A 26,316-nucleotide genomic window follows, 5' to 3' on the forward strand; every position below is an offset into this window, starting at 1 on the left:
AGCACATGCCCTATTGTGTTCCAATTCATCTATTTTCATGTCTTTCTTGCCTGCCTGGATCTTGAGATTCTAGGAGGGGAACAATTCACCTTTTTACCCCCAGCACCTGGCATGTGTAGGCTGGTACGTAGGAGACAGTCTGTGTCTGTTGGATGAATGAGTAATAGGAGAACTCATTAAATTTCATCTTTCACACTGGGCAAGAGGAGGACTTGTCATATTGAAATATTTCCAACTTGTCAGTAATAAGCAATTCCTTTTTATGATTTAGAATAAGGAGTTCAGGGCGCAGTGACTTTTCTTTTATCCACTTCCTCATTCCCTATTCCTCCCACCCCCCCTTCCTTGAAATCTCATAAAAAATTGTCTTAATTTTCTTCTATTCTGGGTCTCTTTGAAGAACACCCCTCTCGTTTTTATTTTTTTAATTGAAGTATAGTTGATTTACCACATTGTGTTAGTTTCAGGTGTACAGCAAAGTGATTCAGATATATATATATACACACACACACACACATATATGTAGATACTCTTTTTCAGATTCTTTTCCCTTATAGATTATTACAAGATACTGAGCATAGTCCCCTGTGGTACACAGTAGGTCCTTGTGGGTTATCCATTTTATATGTAGTAGTGAAGAACACCCCCTTCTTTCTTTTCAGGCAGGTATTAATGAAAATGATTTTTACGACGGGGCGTGGTGTGCGGGAAGGAACGACCTCTATCAGTGGATTGAAGTGGATGCCAGACGTCTGACCAAGTTCACTGCTGTCATCACTCAAGGGAGGAACTCCCTCTGGCTGTAAGTTTGCCTGGACCCGTGCTTCCTGGACTCTTGTGCCTTGGGTTTAAAATTTTAGGGTTTAGACGGAGTCAGGAAAGTTGCAGAGAGGTATCTGGTGAGAGGCAATAGAAGGGAAGAAAGTCGCAGTGAGGACCGGAGGCGGGCCTTGCTGTAGACACGCTGGGAAGGTGCATCTTTTGGATCAACACTTTCCAGGATACGGGAACCTAGAGAAAGATCCACAGGTTAGACTGAGGAGACGGAGGTGATGTCAGACTCACGCGGGGTAGGTGGGCAGCTGCCGTCTTGGATCTGCCCTGAGTGGTGGACTGAACACAGCCCGAGGTAGGAACTTTGCACAAGCAATAAGCAACAGGTAACAGGCTCCAACCACTGTCCTGGAGTAGAAGGGATGCATCTTCTGGATTCCGGCAAGAAAGGTGAAGCCTAACCAGGTCCCCAAGTAAAGAACTACTAGAGGAGGAGTAGAATTGGAGGATGAGCCAGCGTGGGGCCTGAGAATGGGACGGAAGCCCATTGTTCAGAACTGAGCTTGGGATCAGGGCTGGGTCAGTAACAACAGTAATTCCAAGAGAGGTGGGCTGCGGCCCCTTAAAATTCTTCACCTCATGGTGCGTATATACACGGAGTACTATTCAGCCTTAAAAAAGGAAGGGAGTTTCAACACCATCACAACACGGATGAACTTTGAGGACACGACCCTGAGTGCATTAGGCCAGGCGCAGAAACAAATACTGTATGATTCCACTTCTGTGAGGTGCCTCGTACAGGCAAACTCAGAGAGACAGTGGCTTCCGGGGCCTGGGGGTGGGGGGGGAATGGGGTATTTTTAGCTTATGGGTATGGAGTTTAGTTGGGGATGACAAAGATTTCTGGAGATGGATGGTGGTGATGGTTGTACAACAATGTGAATGTACTTGATGTCGCAGAACGGCACACTGCCAAATGATTAAAATGGTAAATGTACATTAATATAAATAATAATTATATTATAAATATACATATAAATAATATTTATATATTTGTAAATGTAAATTTAATATATTTATATTAAGTATATTTATTTATATTTATAATATTTAATCATGCTTATTAATGAATATAAATTTATTTAGAAATATATTTATAAATAAAATATGAATCATAATTATATTATTATAATATTTATATTATTATTATAAATAATAATAAGTATATGTTACATATATTTTACTACAATAAGCCAAAGATACATGCAAACAAAACAAAACCTTTCCACCCCAGCCCAGGGCTGGAGGTGGATAGAGAGGCAGGGCTACATCTGTGGGGTTGTCCTGTGGCTCAAGCTGTGTAGACAGGGAACATGCAGAGACTGGGGGCTAGGCAAGAATTGGGAGGGGCTGCAGGACCTTGGGGGTTTCCTGAATTTAAACAAGAAATTTTCAATCCCTCTAACATCTGTCTACACTGAGAAGGCAAGAGCACACATGCCCACACTTAGGCATCAGGACGCTGTGGACCTAGTGAGGTAAGAGCCCTCTTACCCTGCCACCCCTCCCCTGCCCTGTCTGTCGTGCACGCTCAGATCTCATGTCTTGGCCCCTTTCAGGTTTTACTGATTACCAGCTGGCAACCATGTAAAAATCTCTCATTTGTTGATTAGATTCATTTTAATGCCTGGAAAGGTCAACATGAATAAGTAAACCGAGATAAGAGGCGGGAACCTGGCATCTGTGCTCACATGTCACTGCCTGTCATTGTCACTGTAAAGGGGACTTTCTTACAGAATGACAATTGTCAGGCAATGACTCATCATCTGTTTTCCTCTGAACCTTTTTTTAAAGACAATACTGTAACCTCTAACAACATTTTAAAACATTACCCATGATTCCACTATCCTTAGGCAAACATAATTTTTTTATAGATTTGTAATCATATTACATGTGCAATTGTTATTTTTAATTTAGGAACATATCCATAACATTTTCATGCTGTTACTCAGACTTCATAATGATCATTTTTAATAGCCTGTAATTTACTCAGCCATGCCTTTATCACTGTCTCAATTTTCTACTATCACATATCATTTTGCAGGAAAGCATTTATCTACTTTTCTCTTCCTTTGAATTACTTCCTTCAAATAAATTCCCAGAGCGGGGATAATTTGTGCGTTTTGACAATGTTTGGTTATGTGTTTGTGCTACTTTGCGTATCACATGTTATTCACTTTACTTTCCAGTGGCACTTATGTGTATGTTCATATATGCTGATTTTTGCTCTGTGGTGTGTGTTTTGCTCTAATCAGCAGCTTATTACCGTAACAATTGTTTTCACTGTATAGATTCTGACAGGCAAGAATTTTAGAAGAAACAAAGTTGAATTGCTCAAGGAGAATAGAAACCTGGAAGGAAAGACTGATTTGAGATTATCCGTAGACAGGAGAGCAGGGATTTTACCTTAATGCTTGGATATTAACCTGTCTAATCACTATTATTAGAAATGCAGTAGTTGGGTTATTATTGGATTAGAAAGAAAGAACAGGGTAGGAGTACTGCTCAACGTTCTGTTTCAGTTGGAAACACAAGAGGGTTGGAGGTGAATAAGAAATTGCAGTAGAACAATACCTTTCTTTGACTTAGCCCAGGACAGGAACATCTAAGAGGGAGGCAAGGAATAGAATTGCTTTTTAAGAGTCAGTTTTTTTTTAATGTCTAAATGTATTTCAAGTCAAGGACAATGAAAAGAAATCTGATGATTCTGAGTTTATCTTACCTCCTGGAATAAGACTGTGCACTAAGGAGTGAAGAGGAAATGGTCAAGGGTACATTTTGATATCTGAGCCCGTTTCCCCAGAGGCATGAATAATGCTGGCGGCACTGGGCTGCATTCCATTATGGCCAGAAAACTCGCCAACATCAGAAATCACCAGATACCAACAGTAAAGAAGACAGTGGCTGTCCTTCTTTCCCTCTCCCAGGGCCTCTGTCCCCGCGCTGGTCCCAGTACAGCCATCTATGGTACCACTTTTAATGTTCCCATTTATTGGTTTCCATGTTTCTCCCCACTAGTCTGTGAGTACTCGATAGAGGCAATGCCTTGATAGTCCATGTCTCTGGAACTAGGCCCAGTACCAGGCATCTCATAGATGCTCAGTGATTCTTTAAAGAATGAGCATTGTAAGGAAGTAACAAATTAGCAAAGAGTCATTCACACTGAATGGTAATGAGTTAATTTATGAGTGTAGATGACTGGGAGCAGGTTTAAATTGTAAAGGGGAGAGGGGAGGGGATGTGAAGAGAGTAGGTTGGGAAGTGACAAGGATTTTTAGAGGTGGAGGCACATGCAACAGTGTGGCTTTGGAATCACGTCATGGCTGATTCTTGCTGGTTATGAGATTTCTCTTCTTTGAACCTCAGTATTCTCCTCTCTAAAATGGGTTAACTACTGTCTAGCTCGTAAAGATGTGGTGAAAGTTAAATGCAGTTACTTTATGATGTTTTAAAATTACCCAGCACATAGTAAGTGCTCTATAAATGGTACTTTTTTCACTTTTCACCTCCTTGGGTTTGTCTAGAACAGTGGTTTTCAAGCTTTATTTTTAGCCACAGATCTTCCTTTATATAAAGTCTTTCTCAGAAACATTTAGAAAATACAGACAGGTGAGGCTGCTTCGTGTGAATCTGGTGGTGGGGGGAGCATTGCCTGCCTGGCCCTTCCCTTGGCGCCTCACAGGAACACCCTTGGAGGATGCATTCATGCAAGTATCGCTGTGTAACAAGCATACGAAACAGCTTGAGGGTGCCTCTCTGCAGGTTACAGTCCTTCCAGCTCCTCCAAGTGCGGACTGCTTCTTCCTGAGTCCTGCAGGCTAACAGGCAGATGCGGAATTCAAACAAAGACAAGCAATGGCAGAGTTGGAATTAGAGTTTGATTTTTTCTAGTTAAATGGGGAGAACATACCCTAATCTCAGAGTGCTGCATTTTTAGAAATGCAAGGGAAATGGGGTGATGGTTCCTTGGGGATGGCCAAAAGGATGTTGCTGTTTCTAAATAACATCTATCTGGTTGTTAGAATATATAGGCACTTGGAGTTACAGTATATATTTCAGAACACTATGAATGTTTTTCATTTATAAAACTTTTATGGTTGGTGTTTTAACATCTATCATCTTATTTGTTCCTGACATCCTCCTTATGTGTTTATGAATTCACTTAGCTATTTATTGAGCACTCTGAACTAAGCACTCTATACAAGAAGCGGCCTGCCTGCAGGGAGCTCTCAGTCTGGAAGAATCCCATATGTTGACAGTTCCACCAGAATCGGCACAGGACATGTTGAGGGATGGGGTTAGCAGGTCTGTTTGTGATACAGATGTGAAGGGTGGTAAGGCAGGTCATGATGCTTAGCTATGGTCCAGGACTATTTCATAACCAAGTTGATGGAAAAGCTCTATGATTCTAGTTTTAATAATTTTCAAATAACTCATGCTATTTGAAAGTAATAAAATATAATTGTTTTCATGATATTGAGTAATTTGTATTTTTCACCAACATAAATGATCCTTCCCCACTACATTGCAGTTTAGAGAAATGTTAGTATACCAGTAAAAGCCAATATTTTGTTTTCCTGATTTCAGAAAGTATATTAGATCTATGCGTGCTGTAGTTACTACCAATGTGATGATTGAAAAGTTAATTATTCTGTCTGAGGTGAATAGATGCTTCCAATGACTTGGGCGAAATACAGGCAACTTAAAATAACCAAATGTCTTAAACTTTAATTTTCTGATAAACAAGACAGTTCTCATTCTCTCTTGAGAGTCTGTCAATATGTCCTTAAGGAGAAGCAGGAATTTGATTGATGGGTTTGTAAGGTGAGGGCTGGGAAAGGTTTGCCTCGTTGGCTGAATTTTTTAAAAGCAGTTAGGCTAATTAGAGCAGGATGAATGGTGTGTGTTGTAAGCCAGGCTTGTGGCTGGAGACACGAGATGGTAGAAAAGACCACCCCAGCCTGAAGAATTTGGCTTCCCGTTTGTTGGTGCAAAGTCTTAGCCAAGATTCCGAATGTGGGCTTCCTTTTTAAGAATTTTGCTGGTGAAGAAAAGGAGGAGGTGGGGTTCCCAAACCAGAAGAAGACAAGGTCAAGGAAAGGCCTGTTTCCTGCTCTTTTCCTGGAGACAGCTGTGTTCATAGGAGGGGCAGGTGGCTGAAGGGCAGGTCCCTAAGGGGCACAGGTGGCGGTGAGGAGTGGGGCTGATGCGGGTGCAGGGTCTCACATGGAAGGAGGGTCTCCTGGTCCCGAGATAGTAGAGTCAGGGAGTAAGTGCGGAGATAGATTCAGAGCCTTCACACCAGAGGGTTTTCTATTCTTGGTGACATAGGAGGCGGGTCCTCTGCAGGCAGTGAGTGAGGAAGATTTTGGGGTTGGAAACTTAAGAAGGACAGGGAGATTCTCTATCCCTTTGTAGAAAGGAATTGGCTGGTCTCCCGAGCTCAGGGAATTGTAATGGTCCCATTTGGCACCGTTGGCGCGTTCTCCACTGGGGTGGTAGGGAGGGTACAGTTGGTGGCAGTGCAGCTGGAGGAGGTCCAGGGACAAGGGGCATTGCGGGACCTGGCAGGACACAGCGCACTAGGAGTGAAGGGTTGTGAGGTTGAGATCCAGGGCTTGTCAGAAAGCAGTCAAAGCCAGAGGGCTGATTCCCTTGAAAGCTAAGGTCAAGTTCACAGAGCCCCTGGGAAAGATGAAGCTTCAGAAGGGATAGAAACTTGGAAGGGGAGGGCACTGGCCATCAGATGACTGGGGTCAGGGAGGGGTGAGCGGAGGGCTGGAGAGGAGCCGACGTCTGGGAATCTGAGGTTGCAGGCTTGGCTGCTCAGTGCTGTCCCTGCTGGGAGAATCTCCAAGACATGCTGGACCCTAGCTCAGCATGGGGATGAAGAAGCAGCTGAAGAGATGGTGGGGTCTGTGCGAGAGGGAAAATGAAGGTGAGAAGAAGCAGAGGCAGATGCAGAAGCGGCTGGAGGACGTTGGTCCAGAGACCAGGGATGCAGGTGGAGCCTTCCCGATATCTTCCTGGCCTGGGGTTCCGCCCAGTGGCCGGACCTCTGATTTCCACAGTGAGAAGTATTCATCCGGTCTCTTTCTTTTTTTCTTCAACTTCATCTGTTTTTCCACCCCCGGAGGACTGATCCTTGGCCATCTGGGCCCCAGCCCCGCAGCAGCGTGCCAGGGTGCAAAGGCAAGGGGCGCTGGGCTGGGCCAGGAGTGCAGAGGACGCCTGGCAGCCCCTGTAAGCAGCGCTCAGAGGGAGGCCGCTGGTGCTTCATAAATCACCCACTTGTCTTCTCGGGAGAGGGTGTGCATGTGTTTCCAGGACGTGTCCTGCTGCGCCTCCCCGCTTATTGGCGAAATGAAGCGTTTGGCACCTGTGGGGGGTGTGGGGGAGACAGACGTTTCCAAACTCTTTTCTAACCTCTTTGAAAAGTGTCAGTTTTTGAACTGCTGTGTTTGGCTAAAAGGGAGGGGTTTCAATGCAAATATCTTCAAGTTCAAGTATAAGGCTAGGCATGCAATCATTTCTTTCCTTTATGTTTCCACAATGCAGACATGGTTATTTGAAATTGAATAAAGCTGTCCCTTGTGGCGATGTGACTCATACTTGGTTTTTGGGTGCCAGCGACTAGGGAATAAGTTCTCAGAAGGTAAAATCTCTGAAAAGGAAACAACGCTAGAACTCCTTCCTGGAGGTAAAGCTTCCACCCTGGTTTATTCGTGGGGCTTTGTCCCCTGGCTCTGACTCCTGGAGAAACCCTCCAGAAGGTTGCTGAGTGCACTCACACTTTTTCTCATCTGTTCATGGTGGAGAGGGATCCTTGCAGGGGGCACCCTCCCCAGCTTGGCTCACATAGTGCTCCCACGCCTGCACCCACAGGGCCCTGTGTGGACTGGCTCCTGCTGTCTGTTTGACCTCCTTCCCTTTGCTCATTCTGTCCTAGCCCAGGAGCCTCCTGTTTGTTCTGCAGATAAGCAAGCATGTTCCTGCCTCAGGGCCTTTGCACCTGCCAGTCCCCTTGGCTGAAAGGGCAACCCTCCCTGCATTCAGAGGATTTTTCTGACCATCCTTCTAAAGCCCAGTCTCAGTTGCTCTGTGTCCTCACTTGGCCCTATTTGATTCCCTGTTTACATGTTTGTACATACACTGATGTCTCTCCCAGGCAGCAGACAGGGCCTGGCTCTTGTTTGCCACTGAATCCCCAGTGCTAGGTCAGTGCCCTGCACAGGGAAGGTCTCCGTGATTGCCCCCCTCTCCCTCCCGCTCCATCATTCAAAACAGCTCGGATCATGTCCTGATACTGCCCTTTCTTGAGGCCGGACAGACCCCCACTCCCATCCCAGTGTCTGCCCACCCTAAGGGGCTCTTTAGTGCATAACCACCGGGAGAAAAGAACCCACATCCTGTGGGAACGCAGGTCTCGTATTCCTTTGGTGTCCCTCCTGTTCAGATGTCCAGGTCCTCTCCTGGTATAGCTGAGCGGGTAAGAGTGCAGATTCCAGAGTGAGACTGGGATTCCAGACTCCCTGGTTGCATGGTCTTGGGTGTATTTCTGAGCCTTTCTGTGCCTCAGTTTCTTCATCTATAAAATGGGGAAGATAATAGTGCCTGGCACATAGGATCGCTGTGGGGATTACATGAGTTAGTACACATTAGGCAGAGAAGAGTCCTTGGCATGAGGTGACTGCCCTACGGGTGTCTGTAGGATTCCTTCCCTTCTTTGGTGGAGGGTGCTGCCCACATGCTAACTCCCCCCTCCCTGCCCCCCATCCCTCTCTCTTCTCTCCAGCCAATGCTCTTGGGGCACTCAGACAATGCTCTCTCCTCTCCCTCTCCCTGATGGCCCTCTCTCCCCCTGCTTGGTCTTAGAGACGTTAATGGGAGCCCTGCATAGATGGGTGGTCTGGTGGTCTTCTCACGCTTTCAAGCTTCCGTTTCCTTGTCGGTGAGAAGAGCCTTCCGTGAGATGCAGACAGAAAGCCCTGGCACCTTCTGGACCCAGCAGATGCTCAATGAACCGTGGCTGCTGATATTCAGGAACTGGCCTCATCTCGCCCCTCCCCTGTCTCTGAGCCCCCAGCTCCCAGCCTCCCAGCCATCCAGAGTGGAACATCCAGGGCCCCCAGGGCCCCCAGAGGGCACCAGGAAAGACTTCAGGACTGAATCATCACATTGCGGCTGAGAAGTAGAGCCTGACATTTTGTGCAAATCTTCCTGTGACACATCTGTATTTTGTTGGATACTTTGTCAGCAGGAAATTCCTTTAAATAAAACGCCTAGACTGGGACTGCTGGGGTTCTGTGTTACCTCACATGGTGTCTCAGTGACTCTGTCTGGAAGGTCCCTTGCTTGTCCCTGTTGTGTGTCCCTTGGAGAGCTTGTGAAATGCTTGTCCTTTCTGCTCCCTCCTTCCCCCACTGTCATGCACGGCTTTCGCCAGGCCTCAAGCGCCGTGAATGGACTCGTGTGTACTTCATCTGAGCACTTTCTCAGGGACATTGCACGGCTGTCCCCAGGGCCGACCTACCTGTCAGACAGAGCAGGCAGGAAGCCTGAGGCCTTGTGACCTTTAGGGGCCCAAGAAAGTGTTGAACTTCTTTTATAATCTGGAGAAAGTAAATGAACTTTTAGGTCAAAGAAAATATTTTAATTTATAATGTTAATATATTTGTCTTTATACCAATGCAGTCATAAGATATGATTAAAAATTTTTTTATGGAGGAAGGGGCCTCTTCTTGCTCCATGTTGAGGTCCTAGTCCCAAGAACTTATGGATATGTTAGATTTTGTAGCAAAGGGGACCCAAGGTTGAAGATGGAATTAAGATTGCTAATGAGCTGATCTTTAAATAGAGAGAGGACCCTGGGTTATCCAGGTGGCCCCGATTTACTCACAAGGGCCTTTAAAAGTGGAGGAGGGGGCTTCCTAGGTGGCGCAGTGGTTAAGAATCCACCTGCCAATGCAGGGGACATGGGTTCGATCTCTGCTCCAGGAAGATCCCACATGCTGCAGAGCAACAAAGCCCGTGCGCCACAACTAGTGAGACTGTGCTTTAGAGCCCGTGAGCTACAACTGTTGAGCCCATGTGCTGCAACGACTGAAGCCCATGTGCCTAGAGCCCGTGCTCCGCAACAAGAGAAGCCATGGCAATGAGGAACCCATGCACCACAATGAAGAGTAGCCCCTACTCACGGCAACTAAAGAAAGCCTGCGCACAACAAAAAAAAGACCCAACACAGCCAATAAAATAAATAAATTAATTAATTTAAAAAAAAAGTGGAGGAGGGAGGAGAAGAGAGAACCAGAGAGCTGGCAGCAGGAGGAGGACCCTGCTGTTGCTGGCTTTAAAGATGGAGAAAGGGGCCATGAGCAGTGAATGTGGGTGCCTCCAGAAGCAGGAAGAGGTGAGGAAACAGATTCTCCCCTAGAGTTCCCAGAAGAAACACAGCCCTGCTGACACCTTGATTTCAGGACTTCTGACCCCCAGGACCATAAGATAAATCTGTGCTATTTAAACCACTCAGTTTGTAGTAATTTTACAGCAGCCATAGAAAACTAATAGACTCACAGAGGCAGAAGTACCTACAGCCCACAAAAGCCCTCGCATGCCGTGGCTGGCCCCCCCCCCCCCCCCCCCCCCCCCCCCCCCCGGTACAAGGCCAGGTGGAGACCTCCAGCTGTGGACTGTCAAGCTCCACACGCAATGTAACTGAACAGAGGCGGGGCCGGTTCTTTCCTCTCCATTCTTTAGGATTGCTGGGAGCCATTGCTTTGATTCCTTTCTTCCTGATCTTTCAAGTGTCTCTTTCAGATTTGGAGGACTTTAAATACCACTTTTTTCCTTTTTTTTCAGCTTTTAGTTGTCTGCAGCTTCTTAACTAGCAACTGCCTCCCCCTTTACCCAAATTTATTGGACTTGGCCCTCAAAGTGGCATTTTCTGGTAGACAATTTTTACTGTAAGTAATGGAAAATAGATAACATTTCTAAGTTTATAACATTCCCTCCTATGGTCTGAATTCTCAAATAGCCGTGGTAGCCAGTCCAAAGAGAAAAATCCAGTAAATCAGAGGGCTGGTTTTTCAGTGTCTAAGATTTGTCTGCACTGAGAACGTGGCAGAACCATTTAACTGTGTGATTGTGGTTCCAGCAGACAGAGGGTGGGGAGGGAGGAAGAGAACCAGAGTCGTTCTTGAGTGTCGGGCATGCCCATGCTTATTGTAGACCAAGGATAAACCATCCCCACCCCCATATGTTTCTAGAAGCCACAGTAGGCAAGGTTAGAATTCTGGGAAGTAGTGCTCTTGTACAGAGGTATAACTCAGCCACAGTCAGGATTTGGGGCTGCCTAGCTCTGTCAAGGCGGTGATGGACAGGAAGAAGAAGCTGCCAGCTTCCATTGAAATGATTCCTCTGACTGATTTGAGCTACTCATGCCTTTCCCAATTATTCTCTTTTTTATCATTTGCTTAGAGGACCTTTTGATGTACATTTCTGAATTTTTATATGGTTTCCATAATGTCTCTTAAGGTTTATGTCATGCTTAGAATGACCTTGTTCCTTCTCAAGATGTAAGTAATTTCCCCCATATTTTCTTCTAGTATTTTTATGATGTCAAATTTTACATGGACATTTTAAACCATGTGGAATGAATTTTGATGTAGAGTATATGTAATAGATCAAACACTTTTTACCCTCAAATGGCCATTATGATGTCTTAACATTATTTTCTGTATTATGTCCAATTGCTATGGTCTGAATGTTTGTGTCCTCCCCAAATTTACATATTAAATCCTAATGCCTGATATGATGGTATTTACAGGTGGAGCATTTGGGAGATGACTAGGTCATGAGGGTGGAGCCCTCATGGTTGAGATTAGTGCCCTTATAAGAGACCCCACAATACTCCCTAGTCCCTTTCACCATGTGAGGACACAACAAAAAGTCTGTGACCCAGAAGAGGGCCCTCATCCCACCGTGCTGGCACCCTGATCCTCAGACTTCCAGCTTCCAAAACTGTGAGAAATAAGTTTCCATTGTTTATTACTACTTAGTTTATGGTGCTTTGTTACAGTAGCCTGAAGGGACTATGACACCAAGTAAAGTGCCCCCAGCATGGTATTCTAAATTCCTGTCTTTTATGGGGTTTACTTCTGAACTTTTTATTCTGTCTTGTTGCTGTCTTATTATATCAGTATCAGACTACTGTATAGTTATTACCGCCTGTACCCTACTGTTTTACTATTTCATAGATCTAGTTCTTCCTCCTTATTATTAATCTCTTCAGAAGATTCCTGGCTATTCTTTCCATATTCTTTTTTCATATGAATTTTTCAGTAAGTCCAAATTATCTCCAAAAAGAATATCAGGTGCTATGTTAGAGGGGAACACCTTAGTTAATTGTGGGAGGACTGGCATTCCTAAGATCAGTGTGTCTTCCTGTATAAAAGAATGCAGGGTTGACTTTCCATTTGTTCAGATATCCCTTTTTAACTGTTTGTAATGTTTTGTGTATTTTAAAAAATCATTTTTTTTCCCAGTAATTTTCTGTGTTAATTGCATGGTTAGTTTTTTTGTAAGAAAGTATTTTCCTGAGTGGCTGTATTATTTTACATCTTCACAAGCAATGTATGTGATTCAGTTTCTCTGCATCCTCTCTGGTATTTGGTCTTGTCATTAGTTTTATTCTAGCTGTTCTAATAGGTGTGTAGTGTGTAGATATCTCATCATGGTCTTCATTTGCATTTGTCTAATAGCTGATGATGCTGAACATTTTTTTCATGTACATGTTTGCCATCTGCATGTCTTCTTTAGTGAGATGTCTCTTTGTGTCTTTTGTCTGTGTTCTAATTGCCTTGTTTGTGTTTTTACTCTTGAGTGTTGAGAGTTCTTTATCAATTCTAGATGTCTTTTGTCAGATACGTGGTTTGCAAATATTTTCTCCCAGTCTGTGCCTTATCTTTTATTCTCTTAATATTGGCTTTCACACTGGCTTCTCAGAAAAAGTTTGTCATTTCAATCAAGTCTAGTTAATTGATTTTTTTTCCTTTGTGGATTGTGCTTTTGGTGTCATGTCTAAGAATGGTTTACTAAGCTCTAGATTCCAAAGATTTTCTCCTTTATTAACTTCTAAAGTTTTATAGTTTTATGTTTTACATTTAGATCTATGATCCATTTTGAGTTAATTTTTATATGAAATGTTTGGTTTAGTGAGGTTTAATGATATATCTTGTAAATCTAATGATATATAACTGCCTATAGATATATAGTAATTGTTTTTGTTTGTTTCAGTGCCATGGGTTGAAAACTATCCTTCCACCACGGAATGGCCTTTGCATTTTTGCTAAAGATTGGTTGGCTGTATTTGTATGGATTTATTTCTGGGTTCTCTATTCTGTTCCATAGATCTATATGTCTGTTCCTCTACCAATACCATACAGTCTTGATTAGTGTAGCTATATACTGTCTTGAAACTGGGTAAATGGATTTCTCCCATATTTTTCTTTTTCAAAATTGTCTTAACTATTCTAGTTCCTTTACCTTTCTATGTTAATTTTATTTATTTATTTATTTTTAAAATTTTATTTATTTATTTATTATTTGGGGGGTACACCAAGTTCAATCATCTGTTTTTATACACATATCCCTGTATTCCCTCCCTCCCTTGACTCCCCCCCACCCTCCCTCGAGTCCCCCCACCTTCCCCGTCCCAGTCCTCTAAGGCATCATCCATCCTCGAGTTGAACTCCCTTTGTTATACAACAACTTCCCACTGGCCATCTATTTTACAGTTGGTAGTATATATATGTCTGTGCTACTCTCTCGCTTCGTCTCAGCTTCCCCTTCACCCCCCGTCCCCTCCCATACCTCGAGTTCTCCAGTCCATTCTCTGCACCTGCATCCTTGTTCTTGTCACTGAGTTCATCAGTACCATTTTTAGATTCCGTATATGTGAGTTAGCATACAATATTTGTCTTTCTCTTTCTGACTTACTTCACTCTGTATGACAGATTGTAGGTCTATCCACCTCATTACATATAGCTCCATCTCATCCCTTTTTATAGCTGAGTAATATTCCATTGTATATATATGCCACATCTTCTTTATCCATCATTTGTTGATGGGCATTTTGGTTGCTTCCATGTACGTTAATTTTAGAATCATGTTGTTTATATCTGTGAAAGAGTGTTACTGAGATTTAATGGGAATCGCATTAAACAGTGTATCAGCTTGGGGAGAATCGACAATTTTACGATGCTGAGTCTTCCAATCCACAAACATGTTTTCCCATTTATTTGGATCTCACTTTCTTTTATCAATGTTTTATAATTTTCAGCATGCAAGTGCTGTACAGGTTTTGTTAGATTTACACTTAAGAATTTCATCTCTTTTGAGCAGTTGTGAATAGTATTGTTTGCTAATATTTTATTTAGGACTTTTGCATCAATATTCAGATGTGACATTAGGCTAAAGTTTCCTTTCTGTGAGCAATCTTTGTTGTTTTTGGTATCAAATCTTCCAAATGAGGGAAGGTTTCCTTCCTTTTCTATGCTTTGAATACATCCAGGCATGAGGTTTCAGGGGAGCTGGTAGGGAGTTCTTTTTTTTTTAATTAATTTTTATTGGAGTATAGTTGCTTTACCTGTTGTGTTAGTTTCTGCTGTGTAGCAAAGTGAATCAGTTATACGTATACATATATCCCCCATTTTTTAGATTTCCTTCCCATTTAGGTCACCACAGAGCATTAAGGAGAGTTCCCTGTGCTATACAGCAGGTTCTCATTAGTTATCTATTTTATATATAGTAGTGTACATATGGCCAGCAAACACATGGTAGGGAGCTCTCTGATGATTGGCTCCGTGGTACTCAGGCTCCTGTGGGACTCAGGCTGTTCAGATTTTCTGTCCCTTTTATCAGTTTTGATAAATTCTATTGTCCTAGAAAATTTGTGTTTTCAAAAATATTTGTATTTGATTCAGCAAAATTGGTTTAAAGATTCTTTGAATTTCTTCTGATTGGTGATTATTTTCTCCTTATTATTTTTAAGTATTTGTGAATTTCCTCTTTTTCTTCATTAAGTTACCCAGTGGTTTGTCTATCATTTTTTTCCTCTCTTTTTTTAAAGAGCAAGCATTCCTTGCGATTACTTATTAGTTCTATTTTTCTGTTTTTGAATTCATCAATTTCTTTTTTTTTAGATTGATTTTTTCCTTTATATGTACACACACTGAATGTCTGTGTAGAACACATGGTGTGAGAGGCCACCATGAAGCCTAGCCAGCGGACTCTTCCACGTTATGAAATCCCACGGCTCAGCTGTGGTTAAGGCACAGCATAGGTCCAGAAGATGAATGTTTTCCCGTCATCATCCTCTACCCAGAAGCTTCTGGTCTTCCTGGAATTTCTGGTAGGTGTCCAACCATCTCAGCAGAAATTTCCAAACCATGTTTGGTAGTTTTGATTTGGGAGCAAAGGAGACTTTCAAATAGGCAAAGACATGATTCCTCTGGGTGCGAGTTCTTCTGCATTGGCCCCGCCCCTTCCACTCGGGCGGGCGAATGGCAGTCAGTTGAACGCCTGAGTCCTCGTGGCCGCGTGTCATTCAGTGCTGGAAGAAGTCACCTTTCCTTCCAAAACAGTCACGATGAAAATATCTACCACGTGTTGAGCTGCTTCACAGTAAGTGCACTGTGTATGTTAGCTTTGTTCCTGACAGCACCCCTGGCAGTTAGCGTTTAACCACTTTCTCTCCCAAAGAACTGCAAAGGCCAGAGGTGGCACGGTTAGTACGTGGCCGAGTGAGTCTTCGAGCCCAGTTCTCCTGCTTGTTTCCAGGATGCCATCCAGCATCAGGAATTGTCCCCAGTTCTGTCTGCTCCCTCTAGATGCTCCAGCTGAGGCTGAGAACATACATCTCTCCTGGTGTGAATTTGCTTCCTCCATACCATCTTTCATGCCTGGTGGGATGCTTCCTATTTTCCACCAAGACCACTCTTTCTGCAGGGTGGCTTTTCAGTCTTCACTAGCTCCCATCCAGGTTGAGGGAATATTGAACCCATGATATTTCTAAGCATTTTTAAAAGTTAAAATCTTTGCTGAGTTTCAAAGTAGTCGTTATTTTTCTTCTTTTTAAATAACCTTCTGATCTCTGGTTTTTCTTTACAGCCTACCTGAAAAATAACATTAGTGTAGCCAACAGAGTAGTCAATTGGCAATACATTGAGAACACAAGGCGGGTAATGGGAAGTAAAAAGCAAAATGCTTTCCAATTTTGCTCACGTAAAATTCCACTGACTTTCTCTCCAGAGTAACATAGTAAAATGCGAACACTTAAAAGAAAAAGAAAAAAAAGAGACTCTGCTTTTAAATCTTGCTTTCTGTTTATAACTGAGATGTAAATTGGCCTCAATTCATGCATGCATGGAAGAAAATGACCCTGAGCTGGGTGGAAAAATTGAGCAAATGCTAGAGGAGTGAAGCAGAAATGAGAACGAGAGAAATATGGGGGTTTATTTTGTAATTAACAAATCACGTGTGTAGTTTAAAAAGTCAAATAGCACTTCGTGTAATTAAAAATAGTAACTGTGTCCCCATACCCCTTAGTCCTGATTCCTGGTGTCCTCAGGCAACTACTGCAAACCCTTTAGCTGTTTCTTTTATTTTATTTTTCTCAAACTCTGTGTTTCTGAACAAAATGCTTTTAGTACTCTTTCTTGATTCTTTTAAATTATTTATTATCTGTTGACTTTCTAGTGTGAAAGGGGAGAATCTAAGTCTCTTTTTGACCTTACCTCTAACACACACACACACACACATTCTGTCTGTGTCTCTTTCTGTGTCTCTCTGTATGTGTGTATGTTTCTGTCTGTCTCTCCTCCCATCTTCCCAAAGGAGTTATATTATCAGTTTTAGCTAAATCGGGGTTTAATTTTTGCATCAAGATCATCGTTGACTGTTATTTATAGCTGGGTCACATGGTATGCTATAATTACCTTTCCTTTCCTGTGCAAATTTTTTGCTTTCACTGGAGCTATAATCACTTCTTTTTAATGGTTTCCTTGGTTTTCTAGGTACCCCTCACTAATTCATTCCACAGGTTTCTGATAGACTTGGAAGTCTCCCCTGAATGTGTCCATAATGGGAGCAATTCACTCTTTCATTTTCTTCCTGGAGAGGATCCCTCCTTGAGCCATCTGGCCTCTGCTGGCATCTGAATTTGTAGGTTTTTCGAGCCTATTGCATAGCTCTTGTCATGCCTGTTGAAATTCTCTTCCTGTCTCTCCTGAGTTGTATTCTTTATTTCTTAGATCCCAGGTTTCTCTGTTTTTCTGTTTATTTTCCTGGTACATAGTTTCTGGAAATGGAGCTTGGGAGGTAGAATTTTGGATTCCTTGAATGCCTGAAAATGCATTTTTGTTGACCTCACCCCGATTGGTAGTTTGGAAATCATTTTCCCTAAGAAATTTTAACAGCTTTATTGAGGTATAATGCCCATACCATACAGTTCACCCACTGAGAGTGTATCATTCATTGTGTTTAATGTATTCACAGAGTTGTGGTAGCATCACAACCATCAGTGTGTAACATTTCATCATCCCCCAAACAGACGATTACCCCTTATAATTTGGAAACATTTTTCCATTGCCTCTTTATCTTCAGTTTTACAATATAAAGATCTGAGTGATTCATACTTACAAACTTTTGAATGATTTTTTCTCAACAAAGTTTTAGATTTATTTCTATATCCCATGTGCTAAAGACCGCCCAATGTTGTATCTTGTTGTCGCTAGCACTTGATGTGAGCTTGAAATATGGAAACATATTTTTTAGGTCTGGGAAATTCTTATTCTTATTCTTATTCTTATTTTTAATCTTATTCTACCTTCATTGTCTCCTGCCAACTTTTTTGAAATTATTATTTGCATGTTGAATTCCTTGTATTAATTTTTTAGTACAATGCTAACCAATTCTCACCCCTTTACTTCCTTTTCATCCTTCACATTTCAGCTCAAACACCACCCTCCAGGAGCACTTTCCTAGTCCTAGATCAGCACCCCCCTCTAAGCTCTCTGTATTTCTCCTCTGAATGATATCACAGTTGCCGCTTAATAAGTCGTTATACAATTAATTATACAATTTCTGACTTCCTCAGTAGACTGTAAGGGCTGGGTTTGCGTTGAGATTCACTCCAGCCAGGGAGGGTTTGTGTTGAGATTCATTCCAGTCCAGTGCCTGGCACCCTCCCTCTTCCTGGTACTGACACGTGTGTGGTGCTCGAGCGAATACGGGTGGCGGCTGTGCTAGAATGAACATGGCGTGAGCTGAAGTGGGCACCGGCTATGAAGACAAGTTTTAATAAACAAAGGCACAGTGTAACCTTGTTCGGGAGCTTTCCAGAACACTAGTTTCTGTTCACTGAACAGCTATTTGTTGAATGTGTCCATCAGGCAGCTGAGCTGCCTTCTGTGAACTCAGTAAGCCGCCACCTTCGCTGGTCATTTATCTATTTCTGAGTCCTTCCTGTTATTTGGGTGAAAAAACAGGAGAATGTTGAGGAAGTTTGTGTTAGCCAATATCCGTCCCAGTATTTAAAATGTCATGAACCCCTGAAAACCCCCTTTCTCAGTTTCCTCACTAATAAATTGCCAATAGCGTTTATCTCAAAATAGTTTGAACAAATCAAATGGAGAATTATCATCTTGTTTTTGACTTGTTTAGAGTGGGGTTTCTCGACCTCAGCACTCGCAGCATCTTGGGCTGGATGACTTAGCTCTGGGAGTCTGTCCGCACATTTTAGGCTGTTAGTGGCTTCCTGGCCTCTATGCACCAGGTGCCCCTGTGGTAGCACCCCACTTACCCCCCACCCCCCCACTCATAACAATCAGGAGTGTCTCAGACCTTGCCAAATGTCCTCTTGCCAAAATCACCCCCAGCTGAGAACCACTGTTGTACGTGCAGACTTGGGGTCTCTTGCCAGTCAAACACAGTTGGTAGCACTGTCCTGTTGGCGGTCCACCGTGCAGTGGGAGTGCACCCACGTGGTTGGCGGAGTGCTCAGAAGAGCATATCTGGTCTTGGGCTGGAATTGGAAGTGTTTCCAGAAGTCTCCAGTGGCCAATCTGATGACCTGTTTTTTTTTCTTGCCAGTTGGGCTCATGATGGGTAAAAAACAGAGCACGCCTCTTCCTGGCACCAGGCTTCTAACATCGTGTAGAAGGAACCAAATGTTTTGAGAAATACCTGGAAACTTCAGCTATGCTAAGTGGATCATGATGATAAACATTGATTTGTCAGATGGGAAGGAATTTCCTTACTGTTGATTTGAACTCTGATTCCACTTTGGGAGAGAGACTGGTGTGTTGAGAGGGGCAAGGTGACTTAGATTTCTGTGCCTGTGGTTTCTGGCTTAGCCTTAAGCTTCCCATTCATTGACTGGAATTAACAAACCATTGATTTATCCTGTTGGGACCGAGGTGGTAGGGCGTATCTGGACGCACAAGCCTGGGGAAGGATAGGATGGGTCTGGAGTGAGTCTAAGAGTGGAGCTAGAGTCTGAATGGGGTCCTTGTGGTGGGCAGGTGTCCTCCACAAGATGTCCACATTCTGATCCCAGAACCTGTGACTCTCTTACCTTACATGGCAAAAGGGACTTTGCAGATGTGATTAAGTCAAGGACTTTGAGATGGAGAGAGGGTTCTGGACTATTCAGATGGGCCCAGTCTAGTCATATGGCTTAAAAAGGGAGAACCTTTTCCAGCTGTGGTCAGAGGAGCCGTGACTACTAAAGGCTAGGTGGAGAGATGCAATACCACTGGCTTCAAGGATGGAGAAAGGGGCCCACCAGCTGAGGTATGTGGGTACCTTAGAAACTGAAACAGGCAAGGAAGCAGATTCTTCCCTAGAGCCTCCAGAAAGGCGCCAGCCCTGGACTTCCCTGGTGACACGGTGGTTAAGAATCCGCCTGCCAGTAGAGGGGACACAGATTCGATCCCTGCCCCAGGAAGATCCCACATGCCTCGGAGCAACTAAACCCATGCACCACAACTACTGAGCCTGTGCCTTAGACCCCGTGAGCCACAACTATTCAGCCCACGTGCTGCAGCTACTGAAGCCAGCACACCTAGAGCCCGTGCTCTGCAACAAGAGAAGCCACCACAACGAGCAGCCCGTGCACAACAACGAAGAGTAGCCCCTGCTCTCCGCAACTAGAGAAAGCCCGTGTGCAACAACGAAGACCCAAAGCAGCCAATAAATAAATAAATAAATAAATAGATAGATAAATAAACAAAATTAAAAAAAGATAAAGGAACCAGCCCTGCTAACACCTTGACCTTAGACCAACGAGACTTCTATTTTACAGAACTGTACAATAATACATTTGTGTTGTTTTAAGTCAGTAAATGTGTGGTAATTTGTTACAGCAGCCATGAGAAACTCATATAGCTCTCAAAGGCTGGAGGTCAAAACGGGAGTCCAGTGAACATAAAGCCCAAAGCAGGGCCACTTGAAAGCAGACATTCCAGAGTGAGCACTGATGCCTTGTTTCAGATGGTAACCCTGGGCCCACTAGACGTGTGTGTGTGTACGTGCGCACATGTGAGTGTGTGTGTTTGTACTGGCCAGAATACAGAGCTTTGCAGGCTGGAGAGACATGGCCTGCTCTGGGCAGAAACCAAAACTCCAGACTACTTGGAAGGCTTTATATCCTATTATGTACAGTCCATCATCCACACATATCTATTCCAATTTGGTGCTTGCATATTCCTTGTGTGGGCCTATTATTTTTATCAGGAGGGTTGAAAGAGGATGGGATTATATTTCTAGCAGATCTGCTATGTTCCCGAGTAGCAGAGTTGCTGCCTTCATTATATACATGAACTCCTTTAATCTTCACAAATGGCAGTTGTTAGAGGACAGTGATAGTTCTGCTCTGTGCTCTGACTGCAGTCAGTGCTGCTCGGAAGCACAGTGAAAGTTACCGGGAAGGATTTGCGAGACCAGGCTTCTCTGATTCGTTTGGCTCTTCTCAAATATCCCCATCTCTGTTTTCAATCCACTGGCTTTCCTCAAGCTGCATTGGGAAGTTTGGGTAATGCTGTCTGGCTAGGCACTTGGCTGTCTGGCCCTCAGCAGACTCAGATTGCTTGGTGGGGCCAATAGGACTTTCTAACACCACCTGCCCTTGACTGGCTGTTCCTTACCTGTTTCCAGATGCACCGGCCTGGACTGAACATTGTCTCCCTTAGAGTGAATACCTTAGTGAAGCTACAAGATGTAGGCAACCCACTCCAGTATCCTAATCTTTGCTATGTTGTCCTAGTCTCATTGAACCTATGAACTGAGTCACAAAACACAGCTGGTAACAGTTTAACTGCTTTGTTCCTGCAGAACAGTAATTGCCAACGTCCCAGCCTAAGCTTATATTCTCTGCCTCCCTCAGACTTGGAAAAACTTAGCAGTTTTTGAATAGGACTCCCTTGGGTGGAAATTACCGAAGCCTGCCCTGAGGCACACTGGGTATATCAGGGAGCTGAAGGGGAGGAGTGGAGTGGAGCCGGGCTCCTCTGCTGGACCCTGGGCTCAGAGCACTGCTGGGACTGTCCGAGGTTCCCTACGAGCTCCTCTGTGCTTCAGGCTCTCTCTTCTCTCTGTAGACTGGCTTCTGCTTCTCCAGCCTCATGATGGGAAATACTGCCATCAGCACTCAAGATTTATAGCTTAAAATTGCAATGTCACTTGGTCTCAAATACAAAATCCCAGGGAAGAATGTATTGGCCCATCTTGGGTCAAGCGTTAAGTGTAGGCAAATCAACTGTGGTCACATCATCAAGGTACCATGATTGGCCTGGTACCCACCTTTAGGCCACCCAGCTGTAGTCAAGGTATGGGATTCTGCTGCCTAAAACATCTGTTCTAAAGATAATCATGTAGAAGGATATAGGTGGAAAGGTAACTCCTGAAAATAGTAGGCTGAACACACAAAACAAGGTGTCCAGACAGATATAATCACCATTTTTGGCACACACTTTCAAATGTTTGAGAGTCTCATCTCTACTTGTTGAAAACAATTGATGTTACTTAATATTCATTAGAAAAGTTAAGATGTAGATTTCATGTTTAGTTTATGTTTCTAGTGTTAGATTTTTTTATGTTCTGAAAGTTATTTTTGTGACCACACATCAGCCCATGTTGTGTTTGTAGAAAGTGAGATTATACGCACATGATTGGGAAGTGCTGATTATCGGTTTAAGTTGTAAGCATTTTTTGACTGAGAACAATTACTGGTCCCCATATGCAACTCCAGAGAACTTGTTTCAGTACCTCCCAAAAGTTGGTGATTGATCTGGGAATACTGAAATCCTGCACCCAGAGCTGAGGAAAAGAGGAGTATGATGAAAACAAAAGGATGGGAGACTGGAGCATCGGGGATGGAGAAACAGGAATGAAAATAATCTGACTCTTTCCTCCCACCAGCCCAACTCACAGCCACATCTTTAATGAGAAACTTGACTTGTTTGTCTCAGATAAAGTCAGATCATGTGTGTGCAAACATTCTGTAAACTGAAGGCTGTATAAATTATTATTAGAAAATGTTAGTATAGTTGCTTTTTCAAAAAAAAAATATGTATTTATAAAAAGTTACCAGAGCAAAGATTTTATGTTTTCTTCCTTAAAATATGTCTTTAAGGATGAATGTAGCATCTTCACATAATCCTGTCCCAAGAGATGATTGGGACATTTTCCTGTGCAGAAGCCTATTCTACAATATTCAGATAAATATTTTATCTTTCTCATTGTGTAGTGTTTGATGGATACAAAAGCATTGATGTAATATACACTTAAGGTATTAAGCATTATAATAAAACCAACACTCATGATGGCAGAGTAGGGGGATGTGTGCTCACTCCCTCTTGCAAGAGCACCAGAATTACAACTAACTGCTGCACAATCATCGACAGAAAGACACTGGAATTCACCAAAAAAGACACCCCACATCCAGAGACAAAGGCGAAGCAAGACACAAACTGGCTGAATGGATACCAAAACAAGACCCATATATATGCTGTCTACAAGAGACCCACTTCAGACCTAGGGACACATACAGACTGAAAGTGAGGGGATGGAAAAAGATATCCCATGGAAATGGAAATCAAAAGAAAGCTGGAGTAATGATGCTCATATCAGATAAAATAGACTTTAAAATAAAAAATGTTACAAGAGACAAGATAGGACACTACATAAAGATCAAGGGATCAATCCAAGAAGAGGAGATAACAATTATAAATATATACGCACCCAATATAGCAGCACTTCAATACATAAGGCAAATGCTAACTATGAAAGAGAAAATTGACAGTAACACAATAATAGAGGGGGACTTTAACACCCCACTTACACCAATGGACAGATCATCCACACAGAAAATTAATAAGGAAACACAAGCTTTAAATGACACAATAAACCAGCTAGGTTTAATAGATATCTATAGGACATTACATCCAAAAACAGCAGATTACACGTTCTTCTCAAGTGCCCATGGATTATTCTGCAGAATAGATCACATTTTAGGTCACAAATCAACCTTTGGTAAATTTAAGAAAATTGAAGTCATATCAAGCATCTTTTCTGAGCACAATGCTATGAGATTAGAAATCAATTACAGGAAAAAAACTGTAAAAAACACAAACACATGGAGGCTAAACAATACACTACTAAATAACCAACAGATCACTGAAGAAATCAAAGAGGAAATCAAAAAATACCTAGAGACAAATGACAATAAAAACACAATGATCCAAAGCCTATGGGATGCAGAAAAGGCAGTTCTAAGAGGGAAGTTTATAGCGATACAATCCTACCTCAAGAAACAAGAGAAATCCCAAATAAACAATCTAACCTTACACCTAAAAAAACTAGAGAAAGGAAAGCAAACAAACCCCAAAGTTAGTAGATGGAGAGAAATCATAAAGATCAGAGCAGAAATAAATGAAATAGAAACAAAGAAAACAATAGCAAAAATCAATAAATCTAAAAGCTGGTTCTTTGAGAAGATAAATAAAATGGATAAACCTCTAGCAAGACTCATCAAGAAAAAGAGGGAGAGGACTCAAATCAATAAAATTAGAAATGAAACAGGAGAAGTTACAATGGCCACCACAGAAATAAAAAGCACCATAAGAGACTACTACAAGCAATTATATACCAATAAAATGGACAACCTGGATGAAATGGACAGATTCTTAGAAAGCCATAAGCTTCCAAGACTGAAACAGGGAGAAATAGAAAATATGAGCAGACCAATCACAAGGAATGAAATTGAAACTGTGATTAAAAATCTCCCAACAAACAAAAGTGTAGGACCAGATGGATTCACAGGTGAATTTTATCAAACATTTAGAGACAAGCTAAGACCCATCCTTCTCAAGCTCTTCCAAAAAATTGCAGAGGAAGGAACACTCCCAAACTCATTTTATGAGGCCACCATCACCCTGATAACTAAAACCAGACAAAGATACTACAAAAAAAGAAAATTACAGACCAATATCACTGATGAATTTAGATGCAAAAATCCTCAACAAAATACTAGCCAACAGAATCCAATAACACATTAAAAGGATCATACACCATGATCAAGTGGGGTTTATCCCTGCAATGCAAGGATTCTTCAGTATTCACAAATAAATCAATGTGATACACAGTATTAACAAATGGAAGGATAAAAACCATATGATCATCTCAAGAGATGCAGAAAAAGCTTTTGACAAAATTCAACCCCCATTTATGATAAAAACTCTCCAGAAGGTGGGCATAGAGGGAACCTACCTCAACACAATAAAGGCCATATATGACAAACCCTCAGCCAACATCATTCTCAATGGTGAAAAATTGGAAGCATTCCCTCTAAGATCAGGAACAAGACAAGGATGTCCACTCTCGCCACTAGTATTCAACATAGTTTTGGAAGTCCTTGCGACAGCGATCAGAGAAGAAAAAGAAATAAAAGGAACCCAAATTGGAAAAGAAGAAGTAAAACTGTCACTGTTCGCAGATAACATGATACTATATGCAGAAAATTCTAAAGATGCCACCAGAAAACTACTTGAGCTAATCAGTGAATTTGGTCAAGTTGCAGGATACGAAATGAACACACAGAAATCTCTTGTATTTCTATACACTAACAATGAAAGATCAGAAAGAGAAATTAAGGAAGCAATCCCATTCACCATTGCAACAAAAAGAATAAATTACCTAGGAATAAACCTAACCAAGGAGGTAAAAGACCTGTACTCAGGAAACTATAAGACTCTAATGAAAGAAATCAAAGATGACACAAACAGATGGAGGGACATACCATGTTCTTGGATTGGAAGAATCAACATTGTGAAAATGACTATACTACAGAAAGCAATTTACAGATTCAATGCAATCCCTATCAAATTACCAATGGCGTTTTTCACAGAACTAGAACAAGAAATTTTACGATTTGTATGGAAATGCAAAAGACCCCGAATAGCCAAAGCAATCTTGAGTAGGAAAGACGGAGTTGGTGGAATCAGGCTTCCTGACTTCAGGCTATACTACAAGGCTACAGTGATCAAGACAGTGTGGTACTGGCACAAAAACAGAAATATAGATCAATGGAGCAGGATAGAAAGCCCAGAGATAAACTATGGTCAAGTAATCTATAACAAAGGAGGCAATGATATACAATGGAGAAAAGGCAGCCTTTTCAATAAGTGGTGCTGGGAAAACTGGACAGCTACATGTAAAAGAATGAAATTAGAACACTTCCTAACACCATACACAAAAATAAACTCACAATGTTAAGCCAAACACTATAAAACTCCTAGAAGAAAACATAGGAAGAACACTCTTCGATGTAAATAACAGCAAGATCTTTTTTGATCCACTCCCTAGAGTAATGGAAATAAAAACAAAAATAAATAAGTGGGACCTAATGAAACTTCAAAGTTTCTGCACAGCAAAGGAAACTATAAGCAAGATGAAAAGACAACCCTCAGAATGGGAGAAAATATTTGCAAATGAATCAACAGACAAACGATTAATCTTCAAAATATATGAACAGTTCATCCAGCTCAATATCAAAAAAACAAACAACCCAATCAAAAAATGGGCAGAAGACCTAAATAGGCATTTCTCCAAAGAAGACATACAGATGGCCAAGAGGCACATGAAAAGCTGCTCAACATCACTAATTATTGGAGAAATGCAAATCAAAACTACAATGAGGTATCACCTCACACTGGTTAGAATGGGCATCATTAGAAAATCTACAAACAGTAAATGTTGGAGAGGGTGTGGAGAAAAGGGAACGCTCTTGTACTGTTGGTGGGAATGTAAATTGATGCAGCCACTATGGAGAACAGTATGGAGGTTCCTTGCAAAACTAAAAATAGAGTTACCATATGACCCAGTAATCCCACTCCTGTGCATATACCCAGAGAACACCATAATTCA

General features: G+C 42.3%; 1 protein-coding gene across 1 annotated transcript in view; it reads left to right on the forward strand.

Moving 5' to 3' along the window:
• Positions 1–26,316, forward strand: part of CPXM2 (carboxypeptidase X, M14 family member 2) — a 125,994-nt gene that overhangs the window by 45,671 nt on the left and 54,007 nt on the right. Inside the window, exon 4 of the mRNA XM_057737399.1 lies at positions 663–802. Within this exon, the coding sequence (XP_057593382.1) occupies positions 663–802 (140 nt within the window). The remainder of the gene's footprint in view (positions 1–662; positions 803–26,316) is intronic.

Source organism: Hippopotamus amphibius, chromosome 5 (assembly GCF_030028045.1).
Source record: "Hippopotamus amphibius kiboko isolate mHipAmp2 chromosome 5, mHipAmp2.hap2, whole genome shotgun sequence".
In the NCBI taxonomy this organism is placed as follows: Eukaryota; Metazoa; Chordata; class Mammalia; order Artiodactyla; family Hippopotamidae; genus Hippopotamus; species Hippopotamus amphibius.